This window comes from Podarcis vaucheri, assembly GCF_965113315.1.
Source record: "Podarcis vaucheri genome assembly, chromosome: 1".
Lineage (NCBI taxonomy): Eukaryota > Metazoa > Chordata > Lepidosauria > Squamata > Lacertidae > Podarcis > Podarcis vaucheri.
Genome location: NC_138759.1, coordinates 45,168,880 through 45,186,303, shown reverse-complemented (window position 1 = coordinate 45,186,303; position 17,424 = coordinate 45,168,880). Strand labels below are relative to the sequence as shown.

The 17,424-nt window shown below is 42.5% G+C and overlaps 1 protein-coding gene across 1 annotated transcript in view; it reads right to left on the bottom strand.

The window, feature by feature from the left end:
• Positions 1–1,467: 1,467 nt before the first annotated feature.
• The window catches only part of ITPKA (inositol-trisphosphate 3-kinase A), a 60,895-nt gene continuing 44,938 nt past the window's right edge, over positions 1,468–17,424 (bottom strand). The window contains exons 2-7 of the mRNA XM_082240672.1: positions 13,707–13,803; positions 11,184–11,397; positions 10,366–10,570; positions 8,444–8,545; positions 7,316–7,387; positions 1,468–5,912 (exon numbers count right to left, since the gene is read on the bottom strand). Coding sequence (XP_082096798.1) covers positions 5,709–5,912; positions 7,316–7,387; positions 8,444–8,545; positions 10,366–10,570; positions 11,184–11,397; positions 13,707–13,803 — 894 coding nt within the window. The 3' untranslated portion in view covers positions 1,468–5,708. The remainder of the gene's footprint in view (positions 5,913–7,315; positions 7,388–8,443; positions 8,546–10,365; positions 10,571–11,183; positions 11,398–13,706; positions 13,804–17,424) is intronic.

The window sequence follows — 17,424 nt, the reverse complement described above, 5'->3', positions numbered from 1 at the left end:
TTATACTTACACAAATTGCTTTTGATCTGCGATTACCTCGAAGAATGGCAGCACACACAGCTTGCCATCTTGCCCTTTGGGGGTCACTGTAAATATGTAAACCACATGCCTGCTTCTATGCAATTTAAAATCAGATAAAAGCGTATACTTCTATATTTGCAACACATAAATAAAGACATCCTAACACAGCTGTTTGGTCTTCTGTTGTCCACTACTCACTGGTTAGAAGGAAAATAGAACATCTCTGTTAAATAACAGTCAGCTAGTTTGTGCCCCTCACTGGGGGGAAATAGGTAATACAGAGCTTTTTTGGTTAAAAGAGAGAGAGAGAGAGAGAGAGAGAGAGAGAGAGAGATCCCAGTATTAATGTTCTAATGCAAGTGCTGTGTATGCCAGCTCAAAATGGCTGTCACATGCAGCAAAAAATAGAAGTGATGATCATACCAGCACAAAAAAGCACTGGTTCTCTATATAACCCAGACTGGAACATCAGTGGCACTGTCCACTGAGTTTTAAGATGTGCAATAGCTTTGTTTGTCTGAACAAAAGAGATGAAAATGATCCTAGAGAAGCATTACTTGTCACCTCTAGCAAACAGGCTTTGAGTGTTCTTGAAACAAATTGGACTCTACACACACAGAGCAGCAATTCTGCTTTCAAAGCACCTTCCGCTCCCCAAATAATAATAAATAAATAAATAATCCCCACACTATAATAATTTTCAATCATATCACAATGGTTTAAATAGTGGTACCAATTCTACAGGAACAGGGTGACATTTTTTTATTCGCTTCTGAAGGAGTCCTGAAGCTAACTGAGGCGAGAAATACCATATAAGCAGTTAACATGCACCTTCCAGCTTACCTCTCAAAAACGTCTTCAAATAAAGGAAAGTTCTTTGTCTCTGGCCTCATCTGGATAGCAACGTTACAAACACCTATTTTGTTATTTAAGAAAAGGGTTACTTTGCTCTTCCACCATTAAACATTCCCACAGCACTGACAGATGATGCCCTCACTACCACCCAAAAGTGTGATTCCTTTTCGAAACCTTATTAGCTAACACACAATTCCCCGCACTCTTTTTAGCCCAGATGTGTTGATGAGAACTTAAGTGAATACCATATAAAGCAGAAAAGACAACCTTTGCCACAAAATAGCAGTTTGGCAGCAAAAGAAAGTATAGCCAGCGTGCAGCACAGTATATTATTGTACCATAAAAAAATACAAATTTGCATATGCTCTTAAAAAGCAAGAAGAAGAGCTGGCAATTGTTGGAATCACAGTTAACCTTTACCTTCCCTGCTTTGTTGAGGAAAATCCATCCTTTGAAGTTGTTATTTGATAGGAAGGGTCAGACCTCTCTCCACAGACGCCATTTTTTATTTTATTTTTAACATCATGACAAGTTTGGCCCTTGGCTACCACCATTTAAGAAAGAACAGAAAAGATTAAATGAGTGGGCACCTGTTTTCAGTTAAATTTATTTGTTATAGCACATTTTGGAAGTAATAAAATCAGCCTATACACAGTTAGGATTTCAGAATATTTTTTTGCACTGTAGTGTTCAAAGCAACATCATCTGTAGATGAGACAAGCTTTTTTTCCCCTGGTTTGTAGTAGAAATGTAGCCCAAGTCAACTATTTAAAAACAAGATTCCCCATCGCTTTAGTCTATTCACAGAATCTAGGAGGAGGAAATTTTCTCATCAATGATGCTTCCAGGCAAGTGTTTATTGTAGGACTGGTGGTCCTCATGCAAGCTTTTTCCCAGCTTCCACACGGCATTTTGGCATAAAAATACCAACCTACGTCCTGCCGCCACCACCTTCTGGATTTATCATCCTTCCATGGAAAATTCAGTAACTTATTTAAACAAACAAAAAAAAACCCCTATTGAAAACAACCCATTTGCCAATATTAAGCCTCCTTGTAGGAGCAGCTTTCCTGCAGAAACACCCACAGCATATAAAAGGTATACCTGCCTTTTCTGGACTGAAGTTTCCACAAATTTATATCCTCCAAGGGACTATGAAACAGTCCTTTCCATACCTATTCAAATTCCTTGCAGTTTTTTATATTGCACTTTTCTTCCACAAATCAGTATTAAAACAATTTACGGATCCTCACAACAACCCTGTGAGGGAGGCATATTCCAGTTTGCATTTTAAAGAGGTGGGAGAAAACAGATCAGCAGACCTGGAGAAAAAGTTCACATCCTCCAGCGCAAAGTGCTACTTTATAGCACCTCCTCCTCTTCCTCCTTAAAACCAACCACATTTTTAAATAAGGAAAAAGCAATTGGAGTCCACAAGCTCTCTTGTGTTTTCACCCAATCTGCAGCAGACTGAAGCAAGCATTTGCTGCTGCAACAGACGGAACTTTTCCGGTGTTCCTGCTGCAAGAACAGTTGGAGCAAAGGATGGAGAGTTTAATGCTACCAAGAGTGGGCAATGGGGCAGACAAAATAACCAGTGTGACCCTGTTTTGTGTATGTGCGTGTGCCTAAGCAGCAGCAGCTGGCTGGTTGGGTTGGTTGGTATGGACCAGGCGGTTACTATGAGGGTGAGAATGAGTAAAGGGAAGAACCACTGAAGTCCAATCAGCCATAGAGTTGGCAAAGATGGGTGGAGAGAGGCTGTGAGATATCCAATGGTGTCAAGCCCGCATGCACAATGGGACCTTCCCTCCCTCACATCCACCAGGCCACTGTGAAATATTGCCATGACTATGCTGGATATTGACTGTATTTACATTACTGAGAAAGACAGTGCCCATATGCATTCTAAGGCCAGACGCCTCCAAATCTACATGAGAGCATCATCATAAATGTTTGCTGGCCCAGGGTAGGGTAGCAACCTGTTGGGATGTCTTCACCTTGCTGTGTTGCACTTCCAGTATTTTAAACATTGGTTTTTATACTGTGACCCACAAATAGGGCTACGTAAAAACTGACAAGCAACAATATCCAAGCTTACCTCTAAATCCCCTCCCCTTCGAACCTCTTGTGCTACACAGAAACCCTTTTCAACCCACTACTCTAAAAGGCTAGCAGATCATGGAAGCCATTTGAAAACCACTTCTGCTATCCATGCTTCCTTCCCAACACACACCCCATCACCACCAGCAACATATAAAGGAGTAGTTTTCCATTATTAACACAAAAGGACTTAAAGATAGAATACAAATTTCAAGGAACAATAACTGGTATTATTTTACAAATTGCTATTTTCAATTTTGATTTTCAGAACTGTGACCCAACTAAATCCTTTATCGGCTCTGCTAGATGGACTTTCCAGCTAATCCTATATTTAAAACACTGTCCTGGGGATAATTAATTACAAGCTTAAGCCAAAGGAGCTTGTTTCGGAGTATCATCAGTACATCTCTCTTGGGTTGCTGGTTCTGAATTCCATAATGAATGTTAATGTGGGGTTTCCCCTCCACCACCTGTTGGGCAAGAATTTGCAATGCTTTAATAAGCTTTTCTCGGCAGAAGCATGGAGCTCGACAGCTGAAGCAGCCCGTTTCTGCTGTGTGTTACAGACTCCTAAGGTTTTACTGTCCACCCATTTGTCTGCCCTCAGCAGGCCCTTCCACGGCCAGTGCAGGTTAGGCTGTAGGGAGCGAAAGACCTGCTGTTGCTCCTCCTAAAATTAGCCTCATGCCAAAGTCTGCCAAAACTGACACCAAGCCAAGTGGCAGAGGAAAGGAAGCCCAAATATGTTACCTACTAAGAATGGGTGAGCAAAGGGTATTGTTAAAAAATTAACTTCACGGGTAAATATTTGAAAGCTGGAAGATATCTACTAGCTACTCTGACTGCTAGTTTCATGTCTGGCTAAGTCATGACCATGCTGCCAGACTAGGGATCCCTTATACCTTTAGCTATGGAGCATGCCATGGGTGAATTCTGCACGATTTAGCCTAAGGCAGACTGCACGAGATAGGACCATGGGGCCATGACTACTCAGTCATCACACAATGGCCACTGGCTGCTTTCCTCTACAACTTTAAGAATGCCACGTCTGCCTGCATGGAGCTCTGGGTCATAGCCAATAATCGTGCGAATACATAACCAAACATGGCATGATTATTGGAATTGTGTGGCTGAAATGTTGAACAGTGGAGATGCATTCTGCAATACCGGTCCATGATTATCGGGGGACAATCCACGTGACTTCAATGGGGGAAAGGAGTTTTTATCACAGAATTTCCCTGTTATGCAAACTATCACCTTCACAGCAGTCCTAAAATAACCCTTTGCACATTCACCTGATACACCAAGTGGATATACTTTGCCCAAATGAAGTGCTTAGCACCTAATGTTTCAAGTGCCCAGTACATCTCTATGGGGAGAATTGTTCTTTTTTAATTCTTGCAAAAATCTGCTGATCCAAGTAATTTCAACACCAAGCAACTTGACTGGTTGTTCTGATTTCTGGATGGGAAACATTTCAATGTCACCTAAATTAGTTAAGTTTTTGCTTTGTTTACTAAATAAACCAAGTCACTAAGATGTGATCCCACACATAGTCATATGAATTCCAGCTCACAAGTGGTCACTTCTGGGCCACCGCCACCCTCGATGAAATTCAGTCTCCCCGAAAGTGACTGCTTGCTCCCTGGAAGGCGAAGTCTCTCTTGGATCACACACTTTAAAACCTGGACAGCTTTATGCACAGTCTCAGGTGAAGAAAAGGAGAGGCTAGCAATCATGAAGAAGCACTAATACAAAGCTTGGTGCAAACTGGAATTGTATGGGTTCAACCTCTGCTTCCCTATTACCATGGCAGCTCCTCTAACAGGTAGAGCTGATCCAGGTTCCTCTATAGCACACATGCTCCAATCAAAGCATGCATTAGACTGCAGTTCTGCCCATGATGAGTTTTGGATGGTTGATTAAAAATCAGTAGGACTTACCTGTTGCACAGTTGTGGTCAGGGCTGCAGGGCAGATATGTGCAAGATATTTGGGGGAGGGGCTTAGTGGCAAGCTGCACATATTTTGGCACAGATAAACTAATTTGTGGAAAGCAGTTGGCGACAAAATGGAATGGCAGAAGACGAGAAGGAACAGAGGGGTATGGAGAGTTGTGTAGGGCACAAAAACTCTTGCACTGGCTCCTGGAGCCCAAGGTGCCCTTTGGTTTCTGAAGCTTTGACAGCACTTTGTGCGCATCTTTAAACTTTTCTGCACCACCATTAAAACTAATATATATATGAGAATGAGAGTTTGTAAATTCTTCGCCAAGTTCCAAGCTGCCTGGCACACAAGTGAATGCATGGAATGGGAACATTCCTATCTAACAGTGTGAGCAGCAGCAGCAGCAGCATGAAGGTTAGGAAGTCTGCTTATTACTTCTGAAGATATTTCAGACGAGGATTCCAATATTTTCCGTCCCATGTGCTCCAAGCAACTTTCCTTCCAGGAAGTAGTTGTCCTGATCCAACGTCCAAATGTTCAGAAATTATTCTGTGTTAGTTCAATAAAACTGAAGTTAGCCCTTTGCATTCATGGCTAACCCTGGATTTCCCAGGCTCCCAGAGGCTGGCTCTGAGTTTCCACCTCGTTTTTGCAGCAGGGTAATGTCCCCAGAGTCTGGCAAACGTTTTAAAAGCTTTCCCTCTGACTGGGGAGGGGGTGTGTTGATTCTGGAAAAATTAAAAGCAACTGAGCGGTCCTATAGTGACTTTGTGCCAGTCCCTCTCATCTCTCAAATATATTTTCTAAGATGTCGATCAAATTGTCCAGTCCAAGTAAGTAGCCATCTTCTCGGTTCCCTTCCTGCCAAGGGATCCTATGATCCAAGGTCTGCTCATCTGGAAGAAGGGTAGTCTTTCCAAAATCAATGAGCCATACATTGGCATGCCCACTATCATCATGCACAAACAGCAGTGAACTTCCAATTACCTGCAGAGGAGAGGGAGAGAGGGGCTACTAGATATTTTGTGGAAAACTGGTGTCTTGCTGCTCCTGGCTCCACCCGTCATAAACTTAGGGCCAATGCATGCCTGTAGTTGAGGATTAAACAAATTCACTGAGGAATCCACTGGCCTGATCCAGTAGCCTCTTTTAATGTTCTTAAGTTTTTTATTTATTTACCAGGAGCATTTTAATACTGCTTTATATTTAAAATACCTCAAAGCAGTGCACAGATAATAAAATATACCACAAACAATAAAAGACAGAACATTTAAAAATCCAAATAGTGCATCATCCATAGCTACCAGGCTGCCCCCACCCTGTTTAATGGTCAGAAAACATCTTAAGCGACCACTGAAAGTCTCCACACACACCCCCATCATTCAGCCCAGACACTGAAGTCCAGCTCCGAGGGCCTTCTTGCAGTTCCCTCATTGCGAGAAGCGAAGTTACAGGGAACCAAGCAGAGGGCCTTCACGGTAATGGAGCCCGCCCTGTGGAAAGCCCTCCCATCGGATGTCAAGGAAATAAACAATTACCGTATTTTTCGCTCTATAAGACGCACCAGACCACAAGACGCACCTAGTTTTGGGAGGAGGAAAACAAGAAAAGAAATATTCTGAATCCCAGAAGCCAGAACAGCAAGAGGGATCGCTGTGCAGTGAAAGCATCAATCCCTCTTGCTGTTCTGGCTTCTGGGATAACTGTGCAGCCTGCATTCGCTCCATAAGACGCATACACATTTGCCCTTACTTTTTAGGAGGGAAAAAGTGAGTCTTATAGAGCAAAAAATACGGTATCTGACTTTCAGAAGACAGCTGAAGGCAGCCCTGTATAAGGAAGTTTTTAATGGTTGGTTTTTTACTGTGGTTTTATAATTTTGTGGAAGCCGCCCAGAGTGGCTGGGGCAACCCAGTCATATGGGCGGCATATAAATAAAAGAAGAATACTAATGATCATCACCACCATCTAGTTGGCTGCCTTATTTCTGAGGGGAAAACTCTCCTTTAGTTGACTAAATGATGGATCCCTTGCAAAGAGCATTATCTGATGACCTCAGGGAGTGGGTAGGTTTCTATAGCAGGTGTTGGCATTCTCTCCCAATTTGCTTAGGGCCTTCCAAACGAACAGCAGAACCTTAAACTCAGCTCAGTAGCTGAAGTAGCAAACTAGTGCAGCTCCTTTCATGGGAGTGTTATGTGCTCATAGTAGGTTACCTCTCTGTGCAACCTAGTTCCTGCATTCTGCAACAGCTTCCAAACCAATCCCAAGGGCAGCTTCCCCCACTCCATACACACAGAGACAGAAGGCATTGCAGTAATCCAGTCTTGATGCTACACTGTTTTCTTCACATGCTGCCTCCTTGGCCTTCTCTCTCACCCACTGCTCACCTCATGCCGTTTAAAGAAATTAGAAGACTCAAGAACACCACGAATTTCATACAGACGCCTCAAGTATTTTTTCTGTGAAAAGAAGGGGTGGAGGGTTGAATCACGTAACATTTTACTGTCATACAATTTTTTTTAAAACCTGGTAGATGGAGGAAATTGCTTCAGAGACTGCTTTACCACAGAGTAATTTGAGATACTACCCACCAGAAACATAAACACGAATCTTCTGAGAATGGGAGTTTCGTGAGCCAATTTTTTGGGCACATTATGTTCTTTTGGTGTTTTAAGTTGCAATTCACCCATTGCACAAGTGTGTGGGTCTCAGAGCCGGCAATTAGTGACAGCTAAACATCTGTAATATTCTCTCTGAAGGCTTTCAGCTCATCTGTTCAGAGTGTGGGAAACGCAGAATGGAAAAATGAAACTAAGTTCCCCACGACCCATGATGCAATCTGAACAATGTTACTCTGTCAATGAAAAGAAACAGCATCACACATCTGCTAATGAGGTCAGAGGTCTAAAGCCTACAAAGTACAAGGATTTTGTGCCTGATAGGAACCCTGGTAAGAGGATCAAATATCCATGTTCAGAGCTGATCTGTGTCCTTGGTATACAAAGGGCCTCACTGCAGGGATGCAGAATACAATGTGTTACCTTCCTTTCATATGCTTAAACTATGACCAACTAGAATACCACAAAGCCACAGGAAAAGTACTACTTGTAGTGTGATATTAATATTTATCAGCCACTGTTCAGCCAGATAAGCCTCCAAAATAGCATACAGCAATTATAAAATACAATAATTTTAAAACAAGAGAGAGAGATGATGCAGTCTGCATCAATGATAGCAGATCTATGTCTAAGAAAACTGGGAGTTGATCTACTATTACACATCCAACCTCTCCCCACCCAAGATGATGCATTGGGTCAACCTTTTACCCAAGTTAAAGAAAGCTTCTTAAAATAATGGATCTTATTACCAGTTGCTCTGGAGGAAGTGATGACACCTTGGCCTCCTGTATGGAAATGTCCACAGCTCTCTCTCCCTATTCATCTACCACCAGCCCTCACAGATTTAATGAGCCAGGCCAGCAAAGGGCCAGTCTCAAACTTCCAAGTATAGCTTACCAATATAGTTGTATCTCCCTTAATGAATTCCGCAAAAACCTGGAAGACTTGGTCCCGTGTCTTCGTTGTCTTGAAGTTGGTGTTACAAGTCCCATCAGCCTTCTGTAAGGAATAAAAAGAAGGGAGATGGAAGACGTCCTTCTGCACGCAGAGGAAAGAAGGGAAGGCACCAGCATGGGGACAAAGAGGAGAGGAATCTCCAAAAGGTGAAGCTGGCTGGCTTTTCCTCAGAGGCAGCTGAACTAACTCCACCAGGATGGTTACCCCGACCCTGAATATTAGCTGCTGAATTTACAGCAGTGTGGTGCAGAGCAGGGGAGGGCTGAAGGTAGATCTTTGGGTGATTTGCAGTAGAATGGCAAGGATTTCCGGCTACCAATTGTATTGGTATATTGCTATAAAATGAACCCGCTTCAACCCAAGTTATATAGCTGAAAGCTGTTCCTCTGAAAAACTTAGGGTAACCAGGAATGGATTTTTTTTGTGGAAGGAAGGGACTCCATTCAGTTCTAGTATTCAAATCAAATTCCTTGGAATTACAGTGGTACCTCGGGTTAAGTACTTAATTCATTCTGTAGGTCCATTCTTAACCTGAAACTGTTCTTAACCTGAAGCACTTTAGCTAATGGGGCCTCCCGCTGCTGCCGTACCGCCAGAGCACGATTTCTGTTCTCATCCTGAAGCAAAGTTCTTAACCCAAGATAATATTTCTGGGTTAGCGGAGTCTGTAACCTGAAGCGTATGTAACCTGAAGCGTATGTAACCCAAGGTACCACTGTATTTAATTCTAAATGGCTAGCTCTGGTCAGTGGATCTCAGGGTTCTAGTTAGGCATAAAGTAGATCCCTTGAGCTTGAAGTCTGACATCCCTGATACACAGTGCCAGATTACAACTGGAAAGACTCAGGTTCAAATCCCCACTCAGCCATGAAGCTCATTAGGTAACCTGAGCTAGTAACTCTCAGTCTAACCATAAGCTCCTCAGGTGGCAAACAGGATAGAACTGTGTTAAATACAATACATACATACATACATACATACATACATACATACAGTATCACTGAGACTCTAATACAAACATGTACTTTAGGATATGGTGTACATTATAAACAAGGTGGGCAGGATAAAAGGAACAAATACTGACACTTAATGAAAACAAGCTACGCTATTAAATCATGCTTCTGGATGCAATGCAAAAGAGCCCTAGAAAACTGATATAATTCTGCTCTGGGTTGTAATACAAAACCTATCTGAGTCAGATTTGGCCTTGTGCATGTAATATTTGGCTGCAAAAGTGTGGGCCAGCCTAACACAACAAATGTATATGTCTTGACAAGAGAAAGTTGTGAAACTGCAGTGCACATCGTGGGCAGAGATATCCAGCAGCACTCTGGAGTGATGTACTACAGCAGGCCTGTGAGGGCAGCGAAAATATCCTTTCAGTCTGTTGCCAGATGGTACACTAGAAGCACAGCACGTTCTGCAATGCCAGCACTGCACTCATTGACAGAGAAAATCTGACAGCATCCTCCACATTTGTCAGCTAACACTAAAGCATGGCCTTCTTTCCAAAAGGTTACTTTATTTGTGTACCACACGAACACACATCATCCCGATCTCACAATGGCCAACCAGATGCCTATGGAAAACCCACAAGCAGGATTTGAGAACAAAACCACTCTCTCCTCCTGCGGTTTCCAGCAACTGGTATGTATTCAGGTGCATTACATCAAGCACCAGCCATTGGTGTGAATGGGAAATACCAAGATAAAGTTCAGCTGAAGTGCTCGTGTGTGGATGACCCATGCACACAGGAAAAAAATGGATCTGTGCAGCTCATGTGCGCATTAACTTTCTGGTGTACATACAGTCTAGGATGCTGAGGATAGGGAAAGCTAGTTTAGGAAAGGAAGATGTCCCACCTTAATCCCTTCAATCCTGAAACCCAAGTTAGCGCTGGAGCTGATTGTCTCTCTCCACTGCATATAGCGTGGTTTGGTCACTGCATGCTGTGAGTTCTCCTCCTCAGTGGGTGCCAGAGGATCTACATCGATCATTTTCTTATACATGTCCTTACGCAGCTTTGGTTTCTCTCGCGCTTTAGTCAATTCCTCCTCCAAATACGTCCTGCAAAAATAATAGCAAATTGAGCACTTATTTGATACGCCCAAGAATATTTCCATGCCATTTCCATTTATCGTATAGGGAGCTCAGTGTTCGTTACATAGAGAAATAATTACCCTCTTCAAGATAGCATCACATTTCCAAGAAAACTCTGACCAATCAATATCAGGACTTTGAACTCCAAGCCACAATCCATGGCAAGGGTAAAGGAGCAGCACTGGTGTAGCTAAATGTGTGTGGTTTTTAAAAAACAAACAAACCACAATCTGTAGCCAAGGTTTGTTATTCGCTTACTGACTACAGATTGTTAGCAGCAAAACAAAGTATTATTACTAGTTCAAATGTAACACTAAGCCAGGAACCATGGTTTGTTTCCTTCAGACACAAGCAAATTTGATTTTGCTCATGCGTGGTAAGTCATTGTTTAATGCTCACCATGACGTTCAAATATGGCCGATGTGCCATCCGTTCATCAGAAGGCAGAAGGGGCTCACAATCCACATGAAGTTGAGGGATGGATCAACCCAACATCAGACTGCCATCCCCTCAAAATCACAGCTAGCAACAAGCCGTCCACAATGAGACAGCAGAGTTATTGTTGTTTAATGCCTCCCACCTGATTCCCATCTTGCAGTCCATCACACAAGGCCCTTCAAAATTAGCTAGAAGGTCATCTAGTTGCATGTAGGACTCGCCATCTCTCTCCACCACGCCATGGAAGACAGGGACGCAGGAGCGCAGTGGGTCATTCATCAGCAGTTCAAAGCACTTCTCCTCATTCTCAGAGTAGCGCTTCAGGATCGTTCCACCGTCAGCTGCCTTGAAACTCCCTGCAGTAAACAGAATCATGATAACTTGCAGCTTTCAGTCTGGTAGGAGGGAAAGGTCTCTCCGCCTAGTTTGACTGCCACACCTCTTTCTTCCAGCTGAAATACTTTCCTGGAACAGTAACATACATGCCTTGTAAAAAGAACACCCAACGCAAACAGTGCCTGTCAAAACACACACACACACACACACACACACACACACACACACACAGCATTCAGATGGAATCACAGAAAAAGTTGTCTCCACTAATCATATAAACATAAATGCACTAGACTACACAGGAGGTTAACAGGGCAAACCACATTATTACTTTGGTAGCCAGATTCAGTGATAAAATCTATGCAATGCTACCACTATGTCCTGAACTGAGCTTCATCCTGTACCTGCTCTTAGCACACAAGAGAGAAGCTATCAGTCACTGATCATTAACCAACAAGCCATGTCTAGAAGCCAAGTTGTGCACTTCAAGCATGCACACGCTCTTCCTCCAGCCCCCTCTGAATCCTGCAGCTCCAAAATTTCACTACTCTGAGGCTCCAAAGGGATCTAGTCTCAGCCACACAGCCAACAAAATGATGCTGGCTGCGACAAGAGGTACAGAGGAAGCAGCTTCCACAACTGTCGAGGCGAGTGTAATGTCAGGATCTGTTTTTGTTTCACTCAAATATCTATCAATCCACAAATCTAGTAATCCATTGCCTTCTGAAACAAATTTATACCCTAAAATGCAGCCAACAAGGCTGAACCTGAACCTTACATTGTCTTCCTGCATTGTAAGCTGGTTCATGTTAGCTCCCTCCCGCAACTGCAGAATTCTCTGTAGCCAGCATCAGAATTCACAAGGTTCTCTTGGAATCAGTGCAAAATGAGCTGTAATCAATTAATCCTATTCATTTTTATACAAGGAAATGCCTCCTGCTCCAGAGAACTCTGCACATAGCTTTGTTGACTTATGTTTTCCTTTAACCTCAGTTAGTTACTATAGGAGCACTAAAGCAACCATGCATAAATTACATCAAGTCATTTTAAAAAAGAAAAAGAAAGAAAAAGCTTGGCCCGAGATATTCCAGCCATTTCTACAAACACTACATTAAACATAATCTGCTTAAGCAGCTCCTTACTGGCCACCCTGCCAAACTTTGCTTTCCGTTCTCCGTGACATACACTTTCAGCAAATTACAGCAGTGGCCTTGACAATTTTTGTTTCTTCTTGAGAGTTTAGCCTCCAGAAACTTTCATGTGTAAGGTTGGACCACAGACTTAGATGTAGAAGCCTCCTACATAGGTCTATGGACAAGCACACACACACACACACACACACACACACACACACCCCTAGATCCTGAAGGATGCAAATGATTTACATCTATTCCAGACATTTCACAAAGAAAAAGCAACTGAGAGGCTAGTCTCATGGACAAATCTTTTCGTGCAAGCCATTGTTTAAGTACAAACACAAATCAAGTACTACAAGTTGCACAGTCAAGACATGATTACTCTTTTTAAAATCACAAAACAGACTAGGTTCATATTATTAGGAACTCTGTGCTAGCATTTCTTATCAATCTTCTGGTTACTGTCCTTGTCAGAAAAACTGACCCTGTGTATTATAGATTTTTCTTCGCGTTAGTGAAGTTAAGAAGATACCGGCTATAGCCAACCATGTTTCTGAACCGATACTAGTAAGGTTTTTCACAGCACAACAGGTAGGGAAACAATTGTTTAAAATGTCTCTTCTCCCCCTGCCCCACAATGTCTCTGTGCCCCTCTAAATCAACTTTGGAGGGTTCCCCAAGGCTCTGGAGCAGATCTCGGGGGGGGGGGCATGGAAGAACTTCTGGGGATAACTGCTCCCCCCCTCCCGGCTATCTAACCCATTCTGCTGGGCAGCACAACTGGAGAAAACCCACAGTTTTATATCAAATGTGATTATTTTAAAAAGATTTCTACAAGCTTAGAGGTCACACTGGAATGGCTCCAGAACCACAAGCAGCTCATAATCTGTCTGCTAGACAAACAAGCAGACTTAGTCAATTAATATGCTTCCTTTTCCCATCAATTTACTTATTTGAAAGTGCTTGTTGCCCACCCCCAAAGGTCCAGAGTCCATAGCATATTGACAATCAGATAGAAAAAGCAGTTCTCTTGCCAGAGATAATCTAGACATATAGGGCTGATTGGTTTGCAGTGTCCAGGTAAAGAAGGAGGACCATACTTCCCTCAAAATCCTTTCAATCCTTCCATTTTTATCAACCATTTTATTATAAGCTTCCTATTTGTACAGAGTCAAGCCAAGAAAAGTTTTCACCTGTGTGACCAGCCAGCTGCACCCAGGAGTATCGCTTCTTGAAGGGACTGATGACTGGCAAATTGACAATTGTTTTTAACGTCTGCCATGCTTTTTTCTGAAACAAAGAAAGGAAAAACCATGAGTATCGTCACAAACCACATAATCAGGCATTTGTGCACGGAGATGCAAGGTCTCCTGCTTGCACTTATGGATCCCCACTGACTTCCAAGGCCAACCTGATGTGACATGAAAGTGGATTCCCATTAAAGACAGTCTCAGTGACTCACCTAATTGAACAGAGTGTTGATCAAAGGCTAACACAGGAATAGCTAATTCGTGATGTTCAAACTCAAGTAGAGGAACACCCTGTGAGAAGGTCAGATTTTTAAAGAAATGCACAGGTCCAAAATAACAGCATGCTTGGCTGAAATGACTGGCAGAATCTGGGACCAGGGGAAAGAGATGGCGGATGAAGACTGGAAGAAATTTAAAATTTATCTTAAGATTAATGAATGCTAAAATGTTGAGGTTTTAGAAAAAAGGGGATTACAGCTGCAAAAGACTAAGTAAAAGAAAAGAATAAGGGAAAATCTGATAAAACCAAGGGGCAGGATTTGCTGAAATAAATTTGGAAATTGGGATGCAGAAAGGGGAGGTATGGGGAAGTCGGTGAAGTAAGGTTTAAGAAATAAGGATTTGAAATTATACATGTTTGTTTATGTGTTTGTTTGTTTGTTTGTTTGTATTGTGTAATGTTTGTGTTTATAAAAATTGTGAAAAACCAATAAAAAATTTATAAAAAAACAAAAAAATAACAACAGCATGCTACCTAATCCTGGATTTGGGTAACTTATTTTAAAAACCAAGTCAAAAAGCTGTATCTGCATTCTTTCTCTCTCTCACCCCCCAAATTTGCCAAAAAAATTGACAAATCAGTTATTTGAGCTTCTTGATAACTAAACATTATTCTTAAGTAAAGAGAGGTTTGGGGCGGGTGACCCAATCCAAACAATATGGAGTTACTGTCAGTTGATGGTTCAACCTAAGATGGCTGTGAAACACTTTCATTGGCTGCCAGTTCCAAAGTATAGGTGGTGTTTACCTTTAAAGCTCTTTAAAGACCTGGACACCCTAGGGACTGCATGACTGCCCACTGCCACATAGCCAGTGTTAGAAGCCCCTCTCTGGTAGCCTTGAGGTGGGTTGCAGCATCTGAGAGTGCCATTTCGGCTGTGGCACCTCACTTATTAAATGCTCTCTTCAGTGAGGCTCACGTGACATATACACTACAGTCCTGTTGGCACCAAGCAAATTATTATTTCTTCTTCTTCTTCTTCTTCTTCTTCTTCTTCTTCTTCTTCTTCTTCTTCCCCCATTTCTTTTCAGATGCCAACCGAATGTGGTTTTAATCCGCTCGTCTTTTACTGACTCTTGCCATTTTTAGCTCAGTTTTGATCAGTTTTATTGGGTGCCCCACCCTTGAAAGACCTACACTGGCTCCCAGTACGTTTCCGAGCAAAATTCAAAGTGTTGGTGCTGACCTTTAAAGCCCAAAACAGCCTCGGTCCAGTATACCCGAAGGAGCATCTCCACCCCCATCGTTCTGCCTGGACACTGAGGTCCAGCGCCAAGGGCCTTCTGATGGTTCCCTCGCTGCGAGAAGCCAAGTTACAGGGAACCAGGCAGAGGGCCTTCTTGGTAGTGGCACCCACCTTGTGGAACGTCCTCCCACCAGATGTCAAAGAGAAAAACAACTACCAGATTTTTAGAAGACATCTGAAGGCAGCCCTGTTTTAATGTTTTTAAAACATGGCACCAAGCTTTTAATGTTTAATAGACTATTGTATTTTAATATTCTGTTGGAAGCCGCACCAGAGTGGCTGGGGAAACCCAGCCAGATGGGAGGGGTATAAATAATAAATTATTATTATTGTTAGCCAATTAAAAAGCATTCATACTTCAGAGTGGGATATAACATTTCAAATAAATACATTCCTTTTCTACCTCCCCTCCGTGCGCTAGCATTTTAACAAGGCCAGAAAACGCTGCCACGCAGTGTCACCTTGCTAACACCTTTCTGTTTTAGTTGTGACATCTTTGGACATACTTCTGTTGGCCGAAGGGGAAAGTGAACAGCTGCCGTATCAACAGAAGAAAATGACCTTTAATACCACCACACGCAGAAATATGCATGGAAAGACAAAATACCCTGCTCTCCTGAACTGAAACTGGGATGATTAGTTTAATAGTATTTTTTTATTATTATAAAAGATTCCCAGAGCCCTTTTCCCCTCCCCAACTGATCAACTCCAAGGTTCCCTGAACAATTAATGTACAAAAGCATTGTTTTGCAGTCAGGAAGGCCAGAGAAGCAATTTGGCAAGCCTAGCAATTACTATACAAACATTTCACTAAGATAAGGAGCACTCCACACTGATTCTCTCTCTCTCTCTCTCTCTCTCTCTCACACACACACACACACACACACGGCACCATATCCTCCAGCTACCTTAAAGAACAGGATAAGGGTCTTGGTGGAAGAAAATGACTAGTGTCTCAGTCCAGGGCTGCAGCATTTTGTTCCACAAATAAGACTGCTGCCATAGGAACATGAATCGGAGAATATATAAGTTTTCTGCACGGATTGCTCCATTGCTAAGCAGAGTGTTTCCACTCCACCCCCTGCAAAAGCCTATGAAACTCCTATCACAGCACTTTCAAGTGCTATACCCTGTTTCTGTCCTGGGCTTTCTTCTTCCTCGTGCCCCTTTCTCATTCCACAAGCTAAAACATACTGTACAGCTCTTTAATCCCGTCCAGAAGGTCAAGCTAATAGTAAATATATTTGGGGGTGCAGAGGGATGGGGGGAAAGACACGTGTTTTCCTGCCAAGATCTCACAATTCTACTAATCACACATTTCACTTAAATGCAATCATAGGTTAAAATGTGTAAGGAAATGCGGCTTGTATAGCTGATGGACTAGTTTCAAAAGGCTGGGGTTTTTTGTTTAATTAATTACCATTAGGAGAGGGGGAGGAATCCTACTGACGAGCCTGCCTACACTGTTTAATTTTCATGACCCCTGGATCCTTCTCAAAGAAAATCTCTGCTGGTGCTCAGAGCAAAAATGATGTTGGAATTTTCTCCCCCTTCCCTGAGCTCTCGTGCTCAACGGTACAAGCCCACACAAGCCCACACAGCGCTATTATGATAGCAAGAAACAAAAGGGGAAAAGACTTTTTCTTTATAGACTGAATTAATTGCCAGTCATCCTCCTCTATTATTTCTTTTACTTTTATATGTCCTTTGAGCTGAGTTGATAATTCTAAGGCTCAATATATTACACTAAAAATCTCTGCAGGCTAGAATGTCTCACGTTGTCTTAGGAGAGCACTTTAGAATATAATTGTGTTTGTTGGATCAGGTCCATCTTATCAAGCACTTCAACAGTGGCCACCCAGATTCCTCTGGGAAGTTCAAAGGAAGTCAGGATGGTGACAACTGTCTTCTGCTACTTTACTGGATACAAGCTCTGAAGGTAGAGATCCTATTTCTTGCCAGGTAACCTGGTAACAGCCAGACTTTTCCTCCACCTCTCAGTACAGTTCTAGGTGTGCAATGATCTGAATGTGCCTAAAACAATTGCATGCAAAATAACCACGCCAGGCATCTCCATTCAACAAGTTGGCATTATTTATTGATTTATTAAATTTGTATACTGCCCTTCATCCAAA